This window comes from Mesoplodon mirus (genome assembly GCF_964341445.2).
Source record: "Mesoplodon mirus genome assembly, chromosome: 2".
NCBI lineage: Eukaryota > Metazoa > Chordata > Mammalia > Artiodactyla > Ziphiidae > Mesoplodon > Mesoplodon mirus.
In genome coordinates this window covers 89,347,467-89,373,300 of record NC_138977.1, presented here as the reverse complement: position 1 = coordinate 89,373,300, position 25,834 = coordinate 89,347,467, and the positions used below count along the sequence as shown (strand labels likewise).

At 35.9% G+C, this 25,834-nt stretch overlaps 1 protein-coding gene across 4 annotated transcripts in view; it reads left to right on the top strand.

Moving 5' to 3' along the window:
• The window catches only part of FRYL (FRY like transcription coactivator), a 248,447-nt gene that overhangs the window by 165,952 nt on the left and 56,661 nt on the right, over positions 1 to 25,834 (top strand). For all 4 annotated transcript variants that reach the window (XM_082638429.1, XM_082638428.1, XM_082638427.1 and 1 more), the window contains 16 exons: positions 286 to 554; positions 3,206 to 3,401; positions 4,067 to 4,191; positions 5,816 to 5,873; positions 8,202 to 8,293; positions 10,784 to 10,956; positions 12,476 to 12,636; positions 13,188 to 13,298; positions 14,121 to 14,275; positions 14,587 to 14,686; positions 15,797 to 15,965; positions 19,060 to 19,319; positions 19,693 to 19,833; positions 22,838 to 23,006; positions 25,030 to 25,114; positions 25,642 to 25,754. In XM_082638429.1, the coding sequence (XP_082494555.1) occupies positions 286 to 554; positions 3,206 to 3,401; positions 4,067 to 4,191; positions 5,816 to 5,873; positions 8,202 to 8,293; positions 10,784 to 10,956; positions 12,476 to 12,636; positions 13,188 to 13,298; positions 14,121 to 14,275; positions 14,587 to 14,686; positions 15,797 to 15,965; positions 19,060 to 19,319; positions 19,693 to 19,833; positions 22,838 to 23,006; positions 25,030 to 25,114; positions 25,642 to 25,754 (2,377 nt within the window). The remainder of the gene's footprint in view (positions 1 to 285; positions 555 to 3,205; positions 3,402 to 4,066; positions 4,192 to 5,815; positions 5,874 to 8,201; positions 8,294 to 10,783; positions 10,957 to 12,475; positions 12,637 to 13,187; positions 13,299 to 14,120; positions 14,276 to 14,586; positions 14,687 to 15,796; positions 15,966 to 19,059; positions 19,320 to 19,692; positions 19,834 to 22,837; positions 23,007 to 25,029; positions 25,115 to 25,641; positions 25,755 to 25,834) is intronic.

Below are 25,834 nucleotides of genomic sequence, written 5' to 3'. Positions count from 1 at the left end.
TGAATTACATAAGTAGTGGTTCTTAAACTTTTTGGTTTATGGATCTTTTTTGAGACTAACACAAACTATGGAATCTCTCTCCAGAAAATTGCATGTACACATGTGCACAAAACAGCTTATATGCAGTTTCAGGAATTCTCTGCTCATATTACCCCTGTTTAAGAACCTCTGTTCTAGAAACTAGCAATAAGCCACTTATAGTTAGAAGCAATTTATATGGCAAAACTTTGAAAGTTGTTGAAATATACAATAATCAATTGGTTTGTTTTTTTTTTCTCTGCATAGACTACTTTGCTGTATTGCCCTAGCTCAATAGATTTACAGACATTAGCAGAATGGAACTCTTCTCCTATTAGCCACCAGTTTGATGTGATTAGTCCATCGCACATATGGATATTTGCACATGTGACCCAAGGCCAAGATCCATGGATTATAAGTCTCTCCAGTTTTTTAAAGCAAGAAAACCTTCCAAAACACTGCCCTACAGCTGTGAGCTATGCTTGGATGTTTGCATACACAAGACTTCAGTTGTTATCCCCACAAGTTGATATAAAGTAAGTTGTTTTTCTAGTGCAAGTTTTAAAATATATAGACTGTCAGCCTTCATAAGGTATGCATTTGAAAAGTTCTACAAATTGGAAATCCCATAAATAACATGCCATAACATACTGGTATGTGAAGAAGGGAGATGAAAGTTGTAAAGGATCCAGTCTCATTATCCTTTCATTCTTTTCGTATAATTTGGTCTCACCAATTTGTAATCGTTCATTTACTTAATAACACACTGCTTGATACGTAGTTTGTATCCAGTGAATGAAAGAATTAATGAGGAAATCATCCGAAGATGAATATGGATGCGAGTATAGATAAGTTCGTAGATAAAGAGTGAGAAGTGAAGGGAAACCGAGTTCAGTGACCTTACTTTTCCTGACAACATTGTAAGGAAGGCCTTCCACTGTTAGGGATTCGTGATAATGACTTTGGTTGTAGTTCTGAGGATAATGGTAAAGAGTTGGAGTAACTGGTGATGTGATGGAGAGTTGACCAAGGCTTTATAACTGCAGGTTAGTCTTGCTCTTAAATTTTACAGAGAATTTATTTGAGTTAGAGTTCCTGATTTCACCTTATCCAATATGCCATTGATCAGATTGCATGGCATGAGTCCTCCTATCATATAACTTGACCATATAAACCCAACACCTGGATAAACTTAACACCTTCAGCTCATATTTAAGCCTACACAAACCTGGCTCCTCCAGTCTGTACTTTCTCCCTTACTTTATATCAATGCTATCCATGTACTTTATGTTGGAACCAAAATAAACCTCTCAGAGTTCAGTGAATGTGGTCTGCAGTGTCTATTCTGTGAGCTTTTGTTCACATGAACCTAGAATGCTTTTTGTTTTCTTTATGCCCTGCCCATATCTGATGCATCGCAAATTCCACCTTATTTTTAAAGCCTTCTCTTATATCTCCAACCCAGAGTAATTATTCCTTCTTTTACATTTGTGTGTATCTATATATGCATATATATATATATAAACATATATATATACACACACACATATTTTTTGTTTTTGTTTTTACTGTTTATATATATATATATATATATATATATATATATATACACATGTTAATTATATCTATGTAGATTCTCAGGTATTGTGTATTGGATGCTGGTTTTTTAAAGAAGATTGACACTTGCCACCTTGCATAACATTTATGAACTTATTTAGTCCCCTTTATTACCATATTTTAAATTATAAGCCCCTCTCCTACCACCATTCCCTATATCCCCTTTCTGCTCTATTTTTCTTCATCAAACTTAGTGCCATCTGACATTGTTTTATTTTTCTATTATATATCTCCCCTAGCACACATGATGGCAGTGATTTTTTTTAAGCAGGTTTCTGTTTTTGTTTTTTTTTACTGTTGTCACAGTGCTCTGAACATTTTTAAGATACTGAGAAACTGTTGACGAATCAGTGAAACGATACGTATTACTTATCAATAGATTATAAATCTGTTGAAGGTGAGGAATAAAACTTAGTATTTTCGCTGTCTTTGTTTTGCTCTCAGTCCTTAATCCCAACAGAATTTTTCGTATTTGGAAAGATTTATGGAATTGTTCCAGAATATTTTATTGGTCTAATCTCTCAAAACAGAAATTTGATAGAAGCCTTAAAAATGTAGATACTTTAGGGGAGGGGGAAGGGTAAGCTGGGACAAAGTGAGAGAGTGGCAGGGACATATACACTACCAAATGTAAAATAGATAGCTCGTGGGAAGCAGCCGCATAGCACAGGGAGATCAGCTCCGTGCTTTGTGACCACCTAGAGGGGTGGGATAGGGAGGCTGGGAGGGAGGGAGACGCAAGAGGGAAGAGATATGGGGATATAAGTATATGTATAACTGATTCACTTTGTTATAAAGCAGAAACTAACATACCATTGTAAAGCAGTTATACTCCAATAAAGATGTTAAAAAAAATGTAGATATTCTTTGACTTTGCAATTCCATTTTCAGGAATTTACTCAAGAAAATAATAAAACATTTATTATAATTAAGCATATATCCAAATGTATAGTGTTGTATATAATAGGGAAAAATTACTATTAGCTAAAATATCTGACAGTGAAAGTGTGGCTGTATAAATCATGATAATCTCTATGATATAACATATGGTCATCAAAAATGATGTCATAGAAGTATATTAATTTACATGGAAGATGTTTAAATATATATGTTAAGTATAAAAAGCATGTACAAAACAAATGAAACAATATTCAATTTTTATAAATTAAAGAGATGTATTTATGCCTTTATTTTAATGTATATGAATTGAAGATATGTAGAAGACTTACAGTGCATATTTTGGCATAGGATTAAAGGTGATTTTCATTTTGTTTTCACTTTTTTTCCCTACATTGAGCATGTATAACAAGTTATAAAATGTGACCTGATAAAATATTAACTGTACTCACAGAAATAATAGATTAGGTTAAAATGATCCTATAATGTGTTTTATTTTTCAGTCTAATATTTTATTCATTATATCTTATTCCACCAGGATTCAGTGGTAGTAATAAAAACTTTATGCTAACCATCTCCCCTAAATTGATAGAAATTTAGCTTTAGTTTTAAAAAAAACTTTTCAAAACATGTATTATTTATGTCTACCTGTTTTTCTTCTTCTTTTTTTCAGTAGCCCCATCAATGCTAAGAAAGTAAATACTACCACAAGCAGTGACTCATACATGGGCCTGTGGAGAAACTACCTGATTCTTTGCTGCAGTGCAGCGACTTCCACGGCATCTTCAACATCTGCGGGTTCCGTGAGGTGCTCTCCTCCTGAGACGCTGGCGTCCACCCCTGATAGTGGCTACAGCATTGATTCTAAAGTAAGTTTTCTGCACCTGCCACTGAATCCAAATGGCAGCATAAAAATAATGTCTTAAAATTTCTTTTTCAGGACAATAAAATAACTTGGTTGAAAAGTGTATTAGTTACTTGGGCTAATACTGAAAATAGTTCAAGAAATCCCATTACTATTTTTATGGATTCTTTGTTGGAATCAATAATGCATAAAGTTTTTCTTTTAGAATTTCCCTGGATTATGTAGGGGTACAAATAACTTGATAAGAATAGTGACATAGTCTTCATGATATGACACAAAATATTATCAGGTAGTTAGAGGAAATTGACAAAACTTAACACCTGGGTGTCTAACTTTAACACTGATGACTCTTAGAAGTAATTTTTTTACTCATTTTTACAGATCGAAAGAAATAGGCTGATGGATAAACAGCCTATTATATGATGATGAGTGTCTGTAAGGAGTTAAGAGACCTGCAAATCCCACTTCCATTAACGAACTTGTAGCGAGCCATTGGATAAATCATTTAACTTTTTTAGATTAGGTACACCACAAGTGAATTTTGAAACGACATTCGTTCTAAAATGTCACCTATCCATTGTCCTTGACCAAATATTGTTGAAATGTCAAATTATTTATTTGGATGTACTATCATTAGTGGCTGCGATAAATATAATATTTTTTTTCCAGATTATTGGCATCCCATCCCCTTCATCTTTGTTTAAGCACATAGTTCCAATGATGCGCTCTGAGAGCATGGAAATCACAGAATCCCTTGTTCTAGGTCTTGGCAGGACCAACCCAGGAGCTTTTAGGTAATTATCTTTGCATGTTTTCTCTACGCCCTAAAATAGCAAATGTGGCTCCTTGGAGAGAAGGTGAGGTAGAGTACTTATTATCAGGATAGTTGCATATCAGTCCTGACTTTTACTAGCTAACTAGCCATTTAACATTTAACAGGTCATTTAATTTATCTGAGCCTTTATTTCCTCATTTTGATTGAGTAAATAACACCATATTTTCTTCAAAGAATGATTATGGAAATCAAATATATATTATACATAAATACATTCTAGAAATTATAAAATGCCATGTAAAGTTGTAATATTTTCCTACTTGATTTATTTACACAGTGATTCTGTTAGTTTATAATCTTGATCTGTTGCTTAAAACTGTAGTTTTTTTCCCCTTCTTGTTCAAGAGAATGACTATTCTTAAAAGAAATATTTATGTACATATTTTATATTATTCTTGGTGTTTTTGATAGTCATAAAGCAAATTCTTCATTTTTGCCTGAGTTTCTGCTTTGTTATTGCCTGATGGATCCTGACTTTATTCTTTTGAGGTTGTCCTCCATTGATATGGGGTGATGTTTGATGTTTTGTCTCCAAGATAACATGTACAACAGAGAATAGGTTAATAAATTGTAATATGTCTGTAGGTGTGGGATAGCATTCATTATAAATGAAGTGTTGGAAGATAGTTTATGACAAGTAAACACACGATCATGCTAATAGAAAAAATGAGATACAAAAATGATCTCAATTTCTTAAAAAACAAATCCCCATAAATAGAAACAATTCTGAGGCACATACTTTAAATGTCTGCAGCAGTTTCTATAGATGATGAAATCGTGGATGGATTTTATTTTCTTCTTATTTTTTTGTATTTTCCCAATTTTCTACAATGAGTACATTTACAATTTAAAATCAGAATATAAGCAAAACAACAAAAAGATTATTTTCATGAAGTTCATACCCTTTGACCCATTAATCTCATTTGTAAGGATTAATCCTATGGAGATAATCAGAAATGAAATCAAAGATTAATGTACAAAGGTGTTCACTGGACAGTATTTATTTAAAAAGTTAGATAAAATTTAATGAAACAGTAATAACTGAAAATGGTTAGGAAAATTATCAATACTAGAGCATTATGAATTAATTAATGGCATGTGAAAGTGGTTATTGCTAGTGTTAATTAAAGAAAAAGGGATACTATTTTATATATGTTGGAGTTTCAACTATGTAAAATGTATGTGGGTTGAAAATGATTGAACAGATTGTATTTAGCTCTACAAATTAGAATAAGTGGCCTATACCATTTTTTCTGTTTTCCAAATGTTCTACAGAGTGCATGTTATTTCACAGTCAAAACAAAACAGGGAATTCCCTGGGGGTCCAGTGGTTAGGACTCCAGCTTTCGCTGCTTAGGGCCTGGGTTTGATCCCGGATCGGGGAGCTAAGATCCCACAAGTTGCGCGGTGTGGCCAAAACCAAAACAAAACAAACAAAAAAACAATAAAAATTGTGTTTAAAACAGTAGGATTAGGGTTAACACTTGTTAGTTTACATCATTATATTAATATTTACATAATTCTACATGTCAGATTATATATTTAGCTATTAATTAAATGAATGTATATCATTTTTCTTCTAGGGAACTAATAGAGGAATTACATCCCATAATTAAAGAAGCACTTGAACGAAGGCCAGAGGTAAGCTGCGTAGTTTTCTAGCATTAAATATTTATTTGGCAAACGCTTAAAATTGGCTTCTGTATTCTATACAATATAACAAAAGTTAGAAGTTCAGAAGTAAATAAGTAACTAAGTCTAGTGCAGTTTTCAACATTTAAAAAATGTGTAGAACTCTTTTTCCCCCCCACAAGAGGTCTTACTCAGAAACCCATTCTGTAATACAGATATTTAATTGCTCTACCTGAAGTTAGGATGGTCAGAGTCTGGATTAGAGCCCGCTAACCTTCTCTGTAAACGACCAGATAGTATTTCCATCTTTGCAGGCCATCCTGTCTCTGTTGCAGCTGCTCAGTTTTGCTGCCTAGACAACTAAACAAGTGAGTGTTGCTGTATAGTCCAATAAAACTCTGTTTATAGTTACTGGCAGCAGTGGGTCAGATCTGGCCTGAGGGCTGTGTTTTGCCAAGCCCAGGTCTAGATCCCCAAATCTACACATCAGGTTCAGAGCAACTTTCAGAAGCCACATGTCTTTTGGGACAGATGATATGTAATCCATAATTATAAGAATTATTCTGCACTCAAATAAAGTCATAGATAAAGGGTTACATGAGCTACAGAGAAGAAAGCCTCTGATTCTGCCTGTGGTGTAAGAGAATGCTTTATAGGTGAAGCATGACATTTAAGGTGAATTTTTGAAGCATATTCCCCAGTGGACAAGCAAGGGAAAGACATTCTAGGTAGAGGAACAGCATTTGCAAACTTTATTTAAAAATTTTGGACATTGCAAATTTTTCTTTGTAATTATGTTATGGGGAAAGTGACTGAATGTTAGGCTGGAAAGCAAAAAAGGAACTATCTTATGAAAGGCTCCTGGTTTCAGCTTTATCCAGTAGACCAGTGGCAGTGCCCCATATGGCAGTGGAATCTGAGAATTAGCCGGGAGAACTTGCTAAAAAGTATAGATTCCTGGGCCTATTCAATGAGAATCCCTGGAACAGAACTCAGAAATCTTATTTTTTTAAGCACCTTAGATGAGTCTGATGTAGAACATTGAATGAGAGTCACTGCTATTAATGTTGCAGATCCTCTGAGGAATTTTAGCAGGAGAGGGAGATGGTGACAATAGCTACTTTTTATAGGGACCTTAAAACAGCATCTGTAATTCTTTACTCCTCGTTTGTAATTCAGCCCCGTGGAGTAGTGATAGTATCTCCATTTTGTAATTGATTAATTCTTGTTTCAGAATGATCGTGTGGGTTACAGTGCAAAATGATTTATTAGAGCGAAGTGGAATTGGAAATAAAATTAAGTAGCAGTATTTGTACTTACAAATTTCAGGGCAAAAAGTCATCTTAGCAGGTGAATAGATGTGCACAGTGATGTGCCTTGAATGTGTGATATATTTTGAGAGCATTAGACTCACAATCTTTCTGTGGACACAAAGTGAAAACAGGTGGACTAAAACTTTGCAAAAATCCTCAAAGATGGTTAAAAAACCATTTCATTCAATATGAATTGCAGCAAACTTCATAAGAGCTAAAAGAAACAGTAAATTTAATGAATTGGTTATCCACAAATTGGCCTGCTTTTGGAAGGCAGAAAACTGGATTGTGGACATGAAAGTGAATGACTAATTTTTAATTGCTCTGTATTATGAAAATTATATCATAAATGACATAATGAGCTATAGAAGAAAGTGCTGTAGGAGATTAATTATATCTTACCATTATATGAGTTTCTGTTAGAAGCAGAATCAAGTTAAGATGTTACAGCTATTACCCTAGGCATTAGTACTTTGGCCCTAGTAAGACAAACATATTAATTCGTGCCATGATGATCAAAGAAATTTGTTTTTGTTTGTATTTTTGTGTGTCAGAATTAATTGTTAAGTGAAAAACCATGGCATGAGCAAAATCTGTGGGGTTTCTCAGTCCCCTGTGTGATATTTTCCCTGCCCTTCTGTCATATTATTTGGGAGTATCTTAGGGATTCTTTACCATCCAAAGGGAACAGTTTACTAACTGTTTCAGTTCCTCTAAAATTGTCAGGTTAGGAAATCTGACCTAAAAGTAACTGTAAAGTGTAGAATTTTATTTTCTCCCCTCTAAGTGTTATTACTGTGTAAAATGTCATTTGATTTTATTTGGCTCGTTAATTTCAAACTTTCCACGCATACCTTTTTGATGCAATAGCCACCACAGTGCCCCAAATCTACCTTGCACAAGCAAAATAATGAGCCCCCAAACTCTAAGACATTCACATTATTCTTTCCAAGTTACACCAGCAAGTTTTCTGTCAACTTCCTTGAAGGATTTTTAATCAACATCTTTGTTATCTTTGGAACAGAACATGAAACGACGCAGGCGTCGAGATATTTTACGAGTACAACTGGTACGAATATTTGAACTGCTGGCAGATGCCGGTGTCATTAGTCACAGGTCAGTATTGGATTTTGATTTTCAAAACTTTTTTTAAAACTAGGGACCGTAATATTTTTCTCTAAGGAAATCCAGAAAAGCACCTTTGCAACAACAAAAAATCTGTACCACTATAAAGATTATTTACCAAAGATGCATCTGAGGGGCTTCCCTGGTGGCGCAGTGGTTGAGAGTCCGCCTGCCGATGCAGGGGACACGGGTTCGTGCCCCGATCCCGGAAGATCCCACATGCCGCGGAGCGGCTGGGCCCGCGAGCCATGGCCGCGGAGCCTGTGTGTCCGGAGCCTGTGCTCCGCAACGGGAGAGGCCACAGCAGTGAGAGGCCCGCGTACAGCAAAAAAAAAAAAAAAAAAAAAAAAAAAGATGCATCTGATACATTAACCCATGGCTAAAAAATGTATTGAAGTTCTACCACTGGTACATACTGCTTCAGGCAAAAATTGGGTGTAATGTTCTTATGATTTTAATATTTTGGGGGATCTAGTGATCTAGGCAAGTGGACAGTAGCCTTTTTTTTTTTTTCTTTTGGTGTCTGCTCTAACTATGTCTTACCTTGTTCTTAGATCTATTTCTTCTGGAGTTGTAAAAATCATATATTTAAAGGCTAAACATTGTAAGGTTTGCAACTTTATTTCAATCAACTATTAATCTATTGTGCTGAGAAAAATTATGAAATCCAAAACCATAATTCTTGTTTCCACCCTTTACAAATAAAAAACATAAAACCTGAGCTTATTGTTGACACTAAGACCATCCCCTCGAGGAAAATTCCGTCAGCTTTATGTTGAGAAATAACTATTCCCTTAGGAAGGTAATGGTGTTGCCTGACCATTGAAGGAGGGAAAAAAAATGAATCTGACCATTGCCAAAAAAGATAACTGAAAAAAGATCCGGAAGAAAAAAGTAGTAATAATCAAACATGTGTTGTATTTATTGTTACGTTACCATTTGTCCTGATCATTTTTTCTCAGTGCGCCTAACAACCTTTCATATTTAGCATCGAATGCTTTTGACAAGTGCTTTCAAAATATAGCTTTAATCAAAGAGAATTTAAACCATTGATTTACTATTATAGTAAATGAAAAGCAAATGAAAATAAAGAAAAAAGAAACATCACTTTTTTTTTTGTCCTCCACAAAAATAAAACAGTGGAAGTTAGCCAAAGTGAATTTGACACTTGCTGAACTTGATGCAAAAAATTAACCTAATACACATCTGAATCCTTTTTCCCTTGATTGCTTTTAATGTAATGTTAGTAACACAGTTGCATGTTTTGTTTTTGGATTTGTCTTTTTTTTTCCCCCAAGAGAAATCAATATAAAGTTATCCATTATGGATTATTTTGGACTTTTTATTTTCTTGCTTAAGGAAAAAAGATGAATTCTGAATGGCAAGACAGCAGGGATCTTTAATTTGTTCACCCAATCAATCCTATGTACCTGATTCATAGTAGGTACTCAGAGTTTATCCTGGGCTAGGTTACAGTCTAGTAAATTGGTTTCCCAGCCACTAAGAAGTCATGATCCAGAGTTTAAAAAACATTCATTTAAGGAATAAAGGAAAAAATTTCAGAGTGAATACATTCAACATATTTTTATTGTTGTAAACTGATATTTTTAATATGCTATAGTACCATTGTTGCTCCTTTCTCTTATTTTCATGGCTGTAGGATATTTATAAAAAACTATTCACAGCTATGAAAAGCATATTTAAAGTCATACCTTTTAGAGGTATTTTTCAACTATAACAAGGAGAAGTTAACCAAATTACTAAAATGCTCTGAAGTAGTTACTGGTCACGTGCTTAATAACTGATGGAATAAGACTGGAATCCAGGACTTGTGACTAACCAAACGATCCCCTTGCAGTCAGTAGGCTTCAGGCCCGGGACCTTGGCCTCAAAGAGAATCTTACTGTAGAGATTCTTGGGGCAACTCCCAAAGTCTAAATAGAAGATTTGAAAACCAGCTCTCTTACTTGAATTCTCTTAAATTTTTGTATCCCCGGTAATACCTATGCCAGAATCTTGCTGAGAATAAGTACCTAATGGATATTTGATTGATCATGTTAAAGGCATAATATGAATATGTGGGGCAACTATGCGAACATATAGAATTAGTCTTTCCTCTCTCTACCTTCTAAACTGATCCTCCCTACCCCATGTGTCTCCTTATTTCTTTATTTTACAAAGCAATATATTTTGATGGAGAGAAAATAACATTTAGCACTCACAATAGGTGATTGAAGTTGGATATGGAATTGAATAATGTAAATTACATTTGCAGTTCCTTGGTTATGAAACACCATGTATTTTTATATTTCAGTAAGCCAAAATCTTGTTCATTCAAATTTTTTAAAAGTTGCACAGTGCTACGACTATGCAAATTTTAATATATATTATTCTGATTTTGATTATTAGGAATTTATTTTGACTTAAATTATAATTTAAAATCACATTTTCTTTACCATGTATTTTCTTTAATATTTTCAGTGCAAGCGGTGGCCTTGATAGTGAAACACATTTCCTCAACAACACTTTATTGGAATATGTAGATTTAACTAGACAACTCCTGGAAGCAGAAAATGAAAAAGACTCTGACACACTGAAGGATATACGATGCCATTTTAGTGCCTTAGTGGCGAATATCATTCAGAATGTTCCAGGTATGATTTTTTAGCTCTTCAAACCATTAATGAATATTAAGAGACCATTGTATTTTTTTCTCCCCCTGAGGTTTTGTAATTATATTGACAAGTAACTTGTGAACATATGAAAAATATGTCAGGGTAACACGGATAGCAAGAATTTGTTTTACCTTTGAATTAGTATCAGTGACTAGAAATCAAAAAGCAACCCAACATAGGTTTTCAACGACAGTCAAGACACTAACAAAAATTTGAAGAAATCAGTAGAATAAACTCTTCGGACAAACTTGTTCCAGATACAATGAGTGAAGAGCATAATGCTCCAAGTGGTATTTGAGAATAGAATTAACAAGATACATGTGACTAATGGGAGAAGGGTATAGGCACAGAAGTAGAGTATAATAAGGATACAGTGTGACTCATGATTCGTTTAACAGATGTGTGCCTATTATTGAACACATACTACGTGCCGGGCACTGGTTGAGGCAGCAGGAAGATTACTATATGCAATTGCATTTTAAAAAGTCATAAATACTTTACAAGTGTAAAAATGTGGTTATAGCTTTTGGTATAAAATGTAAATACAAATGCTTCTTTTTCTTTCTATGAAAGAATTAAAGTTACTTTGTTACCTTAAAAAGTATATGCAAATAGTTGACTTTTAAAGTAAGACAGTGGTTGTATTTTATAGGAGGGTCCTGTAAGCACTTCTTTCGATACATTAATTTCAAGTGCAGAAAACCTATTTTGAACTTTAGGGGCAAATGATGCTATATAGAGGAAAAGAGCATTTTTTTCCTCTAAATTTTCTGATCTGAAGCTCACTGATGTAAAGATGTAATTTAGTCCATTACTCAACACTTGTCTGCAACTTCCACATTGGTTCATTATGGCACTATTGAGTTTCTTCAAGAAGAACTGATGCAGAGAACTTGTAGAATAGATTTTTAAAGTGGAAAGAATCCTTGGAGATCATCTAAACCAGCAGCAAAGGGCAGCAGAATGGGTTTGGACTCCAGGCCTCACACTTTACTACAAGTAGATCAGCTCCCCTGTTGTCACTTATGTATATCAAGATTCCACATAATGATCCTTTTATAGCTGAAAAGAGCTTATATGGTCCAAAGCCCTCTCTTACCAATGAACCAAGATCCAGAGGTATGTTATGTTAATGTTTTGGCAAGGTTACCATGTAACCAGCAACAGCCCAGGGAGAAGCAGGGTCCCGACTCTCAGCTCTGTGCCAGCCTTCAGGCAGCATTGTGACTGCCGTGAAATTCTGCTTGCCAAGATGCCGTATTTCATATAACGCTGCATCTCACATAACACCGCACTACATGATGACATACACTGCAACTTTGTTTCTGTTATTTGCATATATATAAATAATTTCTGTTACTCTGGAGGTTTGCGGTAGGTTAAAATCAAAGCTTTTGCTTTCTTTTTTTTATAATATATATTCAGTAACGAAGTTGACATGCGTATTAAGGAAAAAAAGAAATGGAAATAATTTTTTCTACCTATTTTTTATTTACAGTACACCAGAGAAGAAGTATTTTTCCTCAACAGAGCCTTCGTCACAGTCTCTTTATGCTGTTCAGTCACTGGGCAGGTCCTTTTAGCATCATGTTTACACCCTTGGACAGATACAGTGATAGAAATATGCAAATTAACAGACATCAGTACTGTGCACTAAAGGTATTTACCTAGAAATCTGATTTCTTTTTTCTTATGTTAAGAGTGGAGTTAAATTTTTTTGTCTCTCAGTGCCTGGTGTTATAAAAAGGATAGGGATTTCTTCGGAGTACCTGAGAGTATTAGCATATACATTTGTCTGCTGTATTCAAACATTTATACTGTAAGTTTATTTAAGTGTACAAAATACAATGCAAAAAGGTTCCAGAATCTACCAAAATTGGAAGCCATTCTCTTAAAGAACTGAGGATTGCCTCAAAGAAATAACTGTTTTTTTCCTACTTAAGTATTTACTCTTGGTCTTTTTTTTTTTTTTCTCTTCTCCTCCAATACTGTTCAAACTCCATGTCTTATCTGGTATCACGATATTTTCATACTACTCATAGTAAATTTCTTCATTTCAAAAGTAACTATTTTGATTTTCTTTATAAAGAAAAAAATTAACAATATTGTGGCTACATAAACATGAGTAAAATACCTGCCTCTTCTCATTAAGCAACCAACGTTTAACCTCTTAAATGTTTTAAATGTAATTCTAATATTATTGTTTGAAGGCTATGTCTGCTGTACTATGTTGTGGCCCTGTTGCAGATAATGTAGGACTTTCATCAGATGGATATTTGTACAAATGGTTGGATAACATTTTGGACTCTCTGGACAAAAAGGTACTTATGACATTTCCCTTAAAATTCTATAATAAATTGTCATTGCATTATTTAGAGTTATTGTATGGCCCACTGAACATATCTTTTTAACATAAGATAGGTTAGAATTACAGGCAAAAAAATATATTATGTAAAATTAAATAGGATACCATAAACTATGAGATTTGTAATTCTTATTTAGTACTCATTTGAATAATTTTAATTTCCCTTTTATATTACAGGATTAATACAGTAGTGTGTGTATATATATCACAATAGGGTTCTGAGTCAATAAAAGAATATTAATTGTGGAATACATTAAGCTCCATGGAAAAATACGTTGTTTGCTACGTTTACTTGAATTTTTTTGACCACTCTCCAATTAGTCATTCTTTCTCGACTTCCTTACTCTCATTCTGTACACACACAGACTTCACAATTTAAAATAGGACTTAACATTTTTTCCCCTCAGAATAATTTTTCTACTGGGTTATCAAAAATAAGAATAAAGCTTGATAAAAATAACTGGAGAGGTTAATAAATCACTTTCCTGAAAGCACTTAATCACTGTTCATATTCATCAACCACCTCCAGGGCTCTGCTGGAGAAGAGAATTGTACTTCTAAGAGTCTTATATAAAAAGCAGGAGACCAAGCATAATTTTTCCACGTTGGTTTTTCTGCTGGCTGAATAAAATGAGAAAGAGTTGAACAAAAGGAGGCTTGAGTTTCCTGATTCAATACAGTGAATATATGCACTATATTATTTTAATTAAAATGTAGAGGAGTAGACAAATAATATATCCCTTTCTCTGTTCTGGGCAATTTTTTGGCCTTTACTTAGGTTCATCAGTTGGGCTGTGAAGCAGTTACATTACTGCTGGAGCTGAACCCGGATCAGAGCAACCTGATGTACTGGGCGGTGGATCGCTGTTACACTGGTTCCAAGAGAGTGGCAGCTGGCTGCTTTAAAGCCATAGCTAATGTATTCCAGAACAGGTACTCTAGATACTACTGTCTTTCATATTTTATTTAGCTTTTCTTAAAAAAGAAAACATGTCCTTTTGAACTCAGAAATAATAATGAACCAGTATTTTCTTTCCTTAAGTGCTAACAAAATTTAACCAAATACGGATAATGATCCCCATGCATCTGTTGTACCTATTGCCTTAAAAACAAAAACAAAAACACGCAGTCATCTCATAGGCTTAGCAGCTGCATGCTTGTAGCCTTCCCTTTATATCATGTTTATTAACTGGTGTGAAAGCCTCTAAACATTATTTTACCTAACATGTACACTTTGTCCCTAGGGATTATCAGTGTGACACGGTGATGCTCCTCAATCTGATACTGTTTAAAGCCGCTGATTCTTCTCGAAGTATCTATGAAGTTGCTATGCAACTTTTACAGGTTTGTAAACAAACGTTAATTAAAATATATTTTTGCTCGGGATTTAATGAAGCATAATAATGTATTCTTGCCTTGAAAGTATGCTAACATTCAGCTTTATTTTTAATAGTGGGGTATGGTGTTAATTCCTGATTATCATTAGAAATAGAAGTGTAAAATAATATGGGTCATTTAAGTCTATAAATCATGCAAACTACTCAGAAGTGTCCTGTAGGGGATTATGTATGATACCCCTCCCCTTCCCGCAGCCCCCCTTCCGCTCACCTGTGTGTGCCTCTGTGTGTGTGTGTGTGTGTGTGTGTGTGTGTGTGTGTACGTACTTATAAAAACTGAGTGGTTAAGGCCTATGTGTGCGCTTAACTATTTCTGTTCAGCAGATAAGAATAATGCGAGTCAAATTTTTTTTGAAAATCAAGTGAAAAGTAATTAGCTCTTTTATGATAACCTTTTATAATATTTCTTTACTAGACTGAGGAAAATAACCTAGAAAGTTAACTTATCAAGTGTGGATATATGATTATATCCATTGATAATAGGGTGTGGTTCTTCACTCTTAACCAAGGGTTGAGAATGGGATTCAAGGAGATGCACATTTTTCCAAAGGGTTTGAAGTGGTATTGAGGCTGGTAGGGACCATCTTAGGAATTATACCCTAATGTCTTTATTAATTAAGAAGAAAGTTGAGTAGTATAGCTCTTTGTATAGTGTAATGTCAAAAGAATTTTTAGCTTACATTCCATATTTAATCTGTTATTAAACAAGATAGGTTTGAAGATTTTTTTTTCAAGTATACATGTTTTTATACAGTCATAGTTTTGAATTGGAAAAGTGGTAAATCTTATTTAAGTAATTGTGTGTTAAGTTGCTGAAGTTATTTTTAAACTATGCTACTGGCATTCAACACAGGGAATGTAAAGGCTTGTAAAGAGTTACAGATCTTTTGCAAACATTTCTTGGAATTAGAAATTAGCACCTGAAAAACTTTACAACATATATAACTATATAACTTTTAAACTGGAATATTTCTTGGGAGAAGATTTTATGTTTTTCATTATAGCTGAAATTTAGAGGACCCATAAAATCTTAAATTAATGGAGTACATTCTTGTAGATCCTGGAACCGAAGATGTTTCGCTATGCTCACAAATTGGAGGTTCAGAGAACAGATGGAGTACTCAGCCAGCTGTCTCCTCTGCCGCATCTGTATTCGGTTTCATATTATCAGTTGTCTGAAGAATTAGCAAGGGCATATCCTGAGCTAACTCTCGCCATATTCTCAGGTATGATCATTGAACTGGTTAATAGTTTTTCTTTAGCAACCATTTTGAAAAAAACTACTTTTAGGAAATTTAAATATGAAATTTGAGGTTGAATCAAAACAAAACATGTCTTTATATAAGATAATTTTTTTTCTTTAGTATGAACTCTTAACACTGATCTACCATGATATTGAGATTGCTTATTAAAAGTCTCTGCAGGGATTCTAACTTTGGCCTCCATTCTCCACCTCAACCCAGCTTTAAAAAAAAAAAAAAGATAGAAGGGGGCTTCACAGGCAACTGAAAAGTATTTCTTTAGTAGACACAGAACTTCCTGAATCTTCTGGTATGCAGTTTATCTTGTGTATTGGTCTGTCTTTAATAATAAAAATGGACAGGGATAGAGATACAAGTTTCTTTCTATAAGTAAAAGCTCTAATCTTAGGGAAAGGTCCTGCACTGCCTTAAGCAAAACTATTGCTAGGAACCCACATTGCTTTCTGGTCCAGTTTCCTTTCCTTGTGGGCCGACAAATATTCTTGCCAGGAGTTTTGAAAACATCAGGGCTATGTGTCAGGCAAGATGTCCTCTATATCTGGGCCTCCCAGGATTTAGATTTAAGATAATTTGGGGGTTCATCCAGCTTAACCTCTGGCCAGTGAGCACACTGTTGCAGATGCCCCCATAGTGCTTTATCCTTTAACTGAAAAGTTTTAATTATAATATTTACAAAAGACACTCAGCTAGTTTTTCTGCTCTTCATCTGCAACAAGATCTTGTTCTAATCCAAGTACTAGAAATGCACCAAAATTGGCATGCAGGGAATAACAGGGTTCTTAAGTGGATCCTTTCCTTCATTTGGGCTCAAGGCATAGAAGCCTTAGCCTTCTTTGCACATCTTTCCACAGTACCTATTTTAGTGGTGGAGATAGTTGGATTCCCATCCCTAACTGACCTGAGTGGGGAAAAAACAACTTCAGTTCTCCTAACATTCAGTTTTTAAAGCAACTCACGTGTTTGGTTTGCACTGATAAATGGCAGCAATCAAGCCCCTTCCTTTTTCCCGGCTCCCACAGTCCTGACAGCCCTTTCAAGATGGACATGGATGGTCATCAACGCAAAGTAGTAATCACTGTCAACAGTAATTTTGCTGCTGCTGGGCTTCTTCTGGAGGCTCCAGCACAGAAAACAGGAGTCCTCTGGGTCTCAGAGGTCATGAAATTGGTCAGGATGTCAGTGGGTGTTGCCATGGCCCCGGCTGTTATATGCATTTACAACCCCCTGGCCAGGATCTCTTCATTCAGCTACTTTCAGAGCTCCAGGTCTCATATTTCATACTTATGGCAATAACATTGACCTATTAACAGAAGGGCTTCTTGTAAAACGTTAGAATTGAGCATAAATATGTGCAAGGCACTGGACTGAGCAGTTCACTGGTACTATGTTGAATTTGCACAGTAACTCCATGATGCAGCTTCTTTTGTTACCTTCTTACAGAATAATCAGTTGAGGATCAGAGGTTGACAGGTTGGCCCTAGGTCAACCTGTATGTATGTGGTAGAGCTGGGATTCAAACCCAGGTGTGTGTGATTCCAGAGCCAAGTTCCAAATCACTATGCTTCCATATTTATTCCTTCTGATGAGTAAACAGGTGTAAGACCTAGTGGGCAAAACGGGACTTGAGGAGAAAGAAGGTTTGTACTTAAAGTGATTTATGGAAATTAAATAGCATATAAAAACTCACAGGCTTTGGAATCAACCTTGTATTTGAATCCTCTGCCACTTGATCATTGACCTTGGGCAAGTTACTTGGACTGTCCACCGCACAGGTTTGTCATGAGCATTAAATGAGATGAATGTAAAAGTAATAAGCACATCATAGGCGTCTCCCCTAGATAAAACCAAAATATGTGAAATTTTTCATGGGTCACTTTAAATTAATCCATGTATAAAGATTGTCTTTTATAATTACATTTATTTATTAATTTGGTAAAAAGCATACATAGTAAAATTTACCATATTAATCATTTTAACTGTACAGTTCAGTAGTGTTAAATATATTTACATTGTTATGAAACAGATCTCCAGAAATTTTTCATCCTGCAGAACTGAAACTTTATACCTACTAAACAGTAACCACCCTTTTCCTGAACTTCCCCCAGCTCCTGGTAACCACCATTCTGCTTTCTATTTCTATGAATTTGACGATGTTAGATACCTCATATAAGTAGAATCACACAGCATTTGTGGCTTTATGACTAGCTTATTTTACTTAGCATAATGTCCTCAGCATTCATCCACATTGTAGCACATAACAGGATTTCTTTCCTTTTTAAAGCTGCAGAGTATTCTATTATATGTATGTACCACATTTTGTTTATCCATTTATCTATCAATGGACATTTGGAGTGCTTCCACTTCTTGGCCATCGTAAATAGCGCTGCTATGAACGTGGTTGTGGAAATATCTCTTCAAGACCTTGCTTTCAGTTCTTTTGGATACATACTCAGAAATGGAATTACTAGCTCATATAATAGTTCTGTTTTTAATTTTTTGAGGAGCTCTTATACTGTTTTCATAGCAGTTGAACCATTTTACAATCTCACCAATAGTGTGCAGACATTTATTTTTCTTAACTGCCAGAGATACTTTATATAAAAGCTAAGTGTGTGATATATGTCAGCTGCTATCTTTTCTTTATGATGTCATCAATGTCAAATTCATTAAAAGGAGAAACAGTGCTCATATTTCTTTTTTTTTTTTTGCGGTACGCGGGCCTCTCACTGTTGTTTCCTCTCCCGTTGCGGAGCACAGGCTCCGGACGCGCAGGCTCAGCGGCCATGGCTCACGTGCCCAGCCGCTCCGCGGCATGTGGGATCTTCCTGGACTGGGGCACGAACCCGTGTCCCCTGCATTGGCAGGCGGACTCTCAACCACTGTGCCACCAGGGAAGCCCCAATGTGCTCATAATTCTTAAATGTAATGAATAAAATCTGGCTTGCTGTTTTTTAAGAATTAAAAAGTTAAATTTAAAAATGAAATTTAAATTCATTACAAGTCAAAGGAAACCACAATTACATCAGTCGTTCCCTCTTTGACTTATTCTTAATTACAGAGATAAGCCAGAGAATTCAGACAGCTCACCCTGCTGGGAGGCAAGTAATGCTGCACTACCTGTTACCGTGGATGAACAACATCGAGTTGGTGGATTTAAAACCGTTGCCTACCGCAAGGCGACATGATGAAGATGAAGATGATTCCTTAAAAGACCGAGAACTCATGGTGACTAGCCGGCGCTGGTTACGAGGAGAAGGCTGGGGATCCCCACAAGCCACTGCCATGGTTTTGAATAATCTGATGTACATGACAGCAAAGGTAACATGGTTTTTGTATTTGCAGTTGCTGGACAGAATTACGGAGTTAGGAGTAAACACGTTAGAAATAGACAAAGAGATTAGATAATCCTGTGTTAACCAAACAAGTATGTGTTATCAGTAAATTCCTTTCTTTAAAAAACTTCTCATTAGATATAAAATGTCTTTTTTTTTTTGGTGGAGGGGAGCTAAAATCATATGTGCTTAATGATACTTGTGTTTAGATTTGTTGAAAGAAATGATTGTTCCTCTAAAGTGTGGAAAAGATTAAAGCTGTCTGTAAAAGCGTTATTTTCTAATATTTCATGACATGGCAAGTTTGATAGTGAAAAGACAGCCGTTACTAAAGTGTGTGCTGTGTTTCCTGCCTCTAGTATGGTGATGAGCTGGCCTGGTCGGAGGTGGAGAATGTGTGGACCACACTCGCAGATGGCTGGCCAAAAAACCTGAAAATAATTTTGCACTTTTTGATCAGCATTTGTGGAGTGAATAGTGAACCAAGCCTCTTGCCTTACGTATGTGTTCAAGTTCATTTACTTTTTATTTATTTTTTTAATATATATATTTACCCAGTGTCTTGTGATGTCAGAGTCTGGGCAGCAGTAGACCACCAGAGGCAAAGCAGGGGCCAAGATGAGGAAAATCAGGAAATAGCACATGGATTTATCCATTGATTCATTTAACAGATATCATCTGGCTTTACTACAGGCTAGGTGTTCTTCTAGGTTCTGATGGATGCTACAGATTTTATTCTTTGAACCTACACCTAATTTATTTAATGAATAAGTCAGTAAGTTAATAAAGTACAGTCATGGTAAGGGCTACAAAGGAAAATTGCAGAGTCCTGAGAGTGGATAACTTTGGAATCACCACTGTCTGGGAGGATTAGAGATGATACTGGAGAGAAAGTGATATGGAAGTGGAGAGATGTTAGTAGTTTTTCCTATCAGGAGCTGGCGTTGGGATATTGGAGCAGGATGGGAAGTGAGAGCTCAGTGCCTATGGAATCGTGCTGTAAGGCTTCTAGAAGCAAGGAAAAGCATGATAAGAGACATACAGTGAAGAATATGTCTTTGCCTTCTAGAGGGGAGAGCAATACTTAAATCTGCTCAAGTTAAGAGAACAGCATGAAACTATCAAACATGAAGGTTAAACTGAATATACGCACATGCACGCAAACACACGTGTGTGTATGTAGATATAGCTATCAGTGACATGGTAGCATCTCCTTAAAGTATGTCCACAGAAGACTAGCTCTGCAGAATGTTGCTCTGAAAGTTCTTATGGATCCTACTTTAAACGAACCAGTTAACTTGATTACTGAAAGCACTGTTCTGAAGGCATGTCACAAGATTGACCTTCGATGAGAAGCACTTAGAGAAAGGTGGGTGTTTGGTAGCAAACAACACCATCACACATTACCTCTTGACCGCACGTCCTAATACTCTCCCTCAGGCCCCCTGCCCTTGAGCCACGCTGACTCCGCTTGCTGTCCTGCTTTCACACCAGGCATCCCACCTGGGGGCCTTGGTACTTGCTTTCCTCTCTCCCCCAGACAGCCACATTGCTCACTGCTGCACCTCCTTCAGATGTTTCCTCAAATGTCAGTTCTCACTGATACTTTTGCTGGTCATCTTGTCTAAAACTGCAAATGCCCTGCCCCTCACACGTATGCTCTTCTTTTCCTTTCCCTGTTTCATTGATTTTCCTAGCACTTATCATCAAACTTGTTATATATTTTACCTCTTTGGCTCATAACTTTTGCCTCAATCAGTCCAGTGGATTGTCAGCTCCTTAAGAGCAGGAATTTTGGTCTGCTTAGTTCATTGCCTTCTTGCCAGAGCCTGGACTACTGCCTGACACATAGAATCTTCCCCTTAATCAGACGAATGAATGAGTGAGTTGGGGCTGGCACTAGAAACAGGCATGAAACAAGCTATAATTCTAAGAAGCCAAGATGAAGTTCAGGGCATAGCCATTTGCCAGAAATTTTAAAAGAGCTCTTTTTAATGACAACAATACTAATTTCTTAGTTGTCATTTCTTAAGCACTACTTAGAGGCCAGGCACAGTATAAGCACTTCATCTCCATTACTTAATTTCCGGAAGAAATCTGTGACCTTGCTAAGATTACTGCAGTTTTACAGATGAATAAAATAAGGTAGAAAGAAGAGTAATTTCCTCAAAGTTGCACAGCCATTTAGCTCTGTCTTCATGGAGCTGGAATTCCAACCCAGAGCTGTTGGTGAAAAGTCAGTGAAAGCTTCTTGGACAGGCAGTGAAGCTGGAGCGGGGATGGGGCTTGAAGACCTGACAGGATTAGAGTCAGACGCATCAACTCAGAGGTCCTGGGTCAGAGCAAAGGCACCGAGGAAGAAATGTACTTGACGTTTCCTGGGTCAGAGGAGACTGGACTTGGGAACAGAGAATTAGCAAATAGTTAGAACAGCTCGGAGAGCTCAAGAGCTGTGTGGAGGACGGTCAGTTATCATTAGGGAACCATTATCAGATTTTGGTATGATGTGATAAAGCATGTTGTAAGATTTGTCCGGGGGTCATCTAATAAGACAGAGCTTCTCACACGTCTGTATGCACGTGAGTCGTCTAGGGATCTTGTTCTGGTTCTGAGTCTGGAGGTGAGGGTGAGGCCTGAAATTCTGTATTTCTAGCAAGCTCAGATGACGATGCGTGTTCTACGAGGACCACATTTTGAGTAGTAAGGATTAAAGTAGGGAGGAAAAAGAGAGATCGCTTACTAACCAATCAGCCCATTTCAATAATACATATTACTAAAACATACCTATAAAGCATACTACTGAAAAGTTTTTTTCACTTATTTAACTCGTACTGTGTACTAGGGCTTTTTAAAGTGCTTTATAAATTTTAATTTACTTAATCCTAACAACCCTATGAAGTAGGCGACATTGTCCCTAATTGCAGAAGAGAAAACTGAGGGGAACTTTCCAGATGGCCTAGCTAGTAAGAGTTACATCTACACTTCAATCCAGACTGTGTCGTTGGAGTTCTAGTTTAGTTCTAGATTCTCGCTCTTAATCACCGCTCTATACTGCTGGTTGAATATAGAGAATGGGGAAGGCAGAATAAATGATGAATCCTGGGTTCGAAGGCTGGCTGAATAAAAATATGAGGAAAATCTTAGGATGATATTAATTGAAAGTTTCCATTGAAAGGGAAACTGATTTATAGAAAGGCAAGTTATCTTTTGCTTTTCTAAAAAAAAACCCAAAAAGGTAAAGGAAGTAGATAACTTTATGGACACCATTAAACAATACATTTAGGTCATCCTAATTAGATATAATGTTGAGGGTTAGAGGGAAGATAGAACAGTACTTATAAAGCTGATTAATGTCTGATTGCTGATCAGTGTCTATTCAAATTAAGATTGTGCTTATTCATCTACCACTTAAAGTTGAACTTACTCTGATAAAATTTGTCTCAAGGCAAGTTTGTGAGATAAAAATTGTGTTTTTTCTTTTCCGAACAATTTCTTTTGTGACAGGTCAAGAAAGTTATTGTATATTTAGGTAGAGACAAAACAATGCAGTTGCTAGAAGAACTGGTGAGTGAACTACAGCTGACCGACCCTGTCAGTTCAGGCGTCACTCACATGGATAATCCCCCATATTACCGCATCACTTCCAGCTATAAAATCCCTTCTGTCACCTCAGGTGAGAAGTCATTTAAAACTGACTACTTTGTATAAAAAGAGAAGCTTTCCGTAATTGTTCATTTTATCAATTGTTCATTTTAAACATCATCATAAAGAAAACAAGCAAACAGGAGTCATATATCTAATTAACCGGACAAAACTTGGTAAATCCTCATATGAGTAAAGAAGTTTGACAATGTAAGGATTCATAATGTGATAAAGGGAAGGATGCTTACATACTTATTTAGAACTGGAGTATACATTTATATATCTCTGTACAACAACTGCTTTTTTAAAATGACTATAATTAGTATGTAAATATAGAAAATGTTCACTTATTGAAAATTACTGTGTAATTTCATATTATAATTACTTGGGCATATATTATACATAGTATCCAATCACATGAGTGTATATACTTTTATGTATACCCATATACTTATAGTTATTGTAATATTTCGAGTTGAAGAAACTACATCGCTGAGGGAATAACTTTCATTGAAAATCAGTATAATATCTGGGCTGTTGTAGGTTAAATTTCTATGAACTTCTTTGCCATTCAGTTTATATTAAATGTTTTTGTGATGTTAATAACATTGTATAAATAGAAATTTCTCATACTATATCTTTATAATTTATTTCTGTCATCTATTTTCATCTTTTTGTTATACTTTCCAAGAGGTTTCTAATCATGCTTCTATTGAATTTTTCATATCTGCTAGAATGTTTTTAATTCCAAAGAGAGGTTTTTTCAATTAGAATTTTTTTAGGAACGTCCTATTCATGTTTCATGGTTGGACTATCTTCTGTATATTTGATAAAATTTTCTACCAGCGAAAGTTCCTATTTTCTTTATATTGCTGTGTTTTTGTTTTGGTTTGTCTTAGTAAAAGCTTTCCTCAAAAGCCTACCAATTCTGGATCTGTCTTTTCATAAACAGTTCACTTAACAGGCATATTGAAAAGTTGATTGGATGTTCTGTACGTATATATGGAACTTATTTTGTCCTTTGTTGTATGATGATTTCGTCGATACAAGTATACATAGGTCTTTTCTCTTGCAGTAATCAGATTCCCCAGAGAAAACTCTTCTAGTCCTCTGCCTAGAGTAGAAGGTGTAGGGGTGTGTGTGTGTGTGTGTGTGTGTGTGTGTACATATAATCCATACATACACACACTTGCAAAGAGTCTTCAAGCCTTCTGGTAGCCCAGTGGTGTAAGAAGGTTGCAGGGGGATCCAATGGCAAATTTATGTACGTATGTATGTATGTTTTCACTTAGTCTTTGTATCCTCAGTAAAGTACTTCCTCCTTCACCTGTATATGGTCTGCCCTAGTCCAGAAATCCTCTGATTTACTCTCATCAGAAGAGACTTCTGGAAGTGAGGAGAGAGAACTACCCAGTTACAGGAGGCAGAGGGGTAGATCTTGGGAAACAGCTACTTAGGAAAGAGATTTTCAACCATTCTTGGCTTTTTTTTTTTTTTTTTTTTTGCGGTACGCAGGCCTCTCACTGTTGTGGCCTCTCCCGCTGCGGAGCACAGGCTCCGGACGCGCAGGCTCAGCGGCCATGGCTCACGGGCCCAGCCGCTCCGTGGCATGTGGGATCTTCCCGGACCGGGGCCCGAACCCGTGTCCCCTGCATCGGCAGGCGGACTCTCAACCACTGCGCCACCAGGGAAGCCCCATTCTTGCCATTTTTAGCACCTCCTTCAACCCCCTATTTCCAGAGGTACTTGAAGCCACTAATTCCTGACCTTTTGGAGTTTCAGCAGTATAGATACAGAAGCTTCTTCTTTCCTCCACTAACAGCTCTGGATTCAGCCTTCTTAACACTTGATTACTTCCTGTCCATTTGTTTTCCAGTATCCATAATTTTGTTGCTGTTGTCTCCTTACCCTCTTGGTCGTTAAGAGTACATTCCTTTTTAAAAATCACCTTCTCATTTTAGTGGAGTTTTCACATCTATAATTTGAAATCTTTTGTTCTTATTGAGCTATCCTAGGCTTGAAATTCATAGATACTGTTTTGTTTATGATTACAGGAACTACTTCTAGTAGCAATACAATGGTAGCTCCCATGGATGGCAATCCCGATAATAAGCCCATAAAAGAGAATATTGAAGAGAGGTAAGTACTTCTCTGTTCTTCATTAGCCTGTCAGTTTGACATATACAGATTATCATCAGCATAGATGATAATTTCTGCATTGGAATGTATATTTCATTGTGTTAAAATTCTAGCGAGGAAATATATTTCCATGTTGGAAATTTTCCACATTGACTATTTTAACATTAAAGACGCTGGCATGCTAGATTTTTTAATATGCACTAATGGATGAATAGGTAGAGTATGGTCAGTCACTTTTTGTGTTGCTACATTTTTAAACTTTTCTAAATGGATATTTACTCTGCCTGTTTTATATGGAATAGTTTTCATCAGCACATTATTATCACAACAATTTAAGAAAAATCTTCAGGTAGAAATAATTGACTTCAAAGCTTAAGCTTTTGAATTGTAATGTGGAAATTAATATATATCATAGTAAACTTTAGTATTTTGTGTACTGTGTTCTTTTTTAAGCATAGAAAGTGAAACATAAAGTACAAATACCACTTTACCATGAACTGTGACTAACTCAATGATCATTCCCATAGCTATGTGCACCTAGACATCTACAGTGGACTAAACAGTCATTTAAATCGTCAACATCACAGACTAGAATCTCGATACAGTAGCAGCTCTGGAGGATCTTATGAAGAAGAAAAAAGTAATACATTCCAAATGTTTTTTTTTAATAACTGCGATGGCAAGGTGTATTATCATTATATTAATGTTAATAAATACATT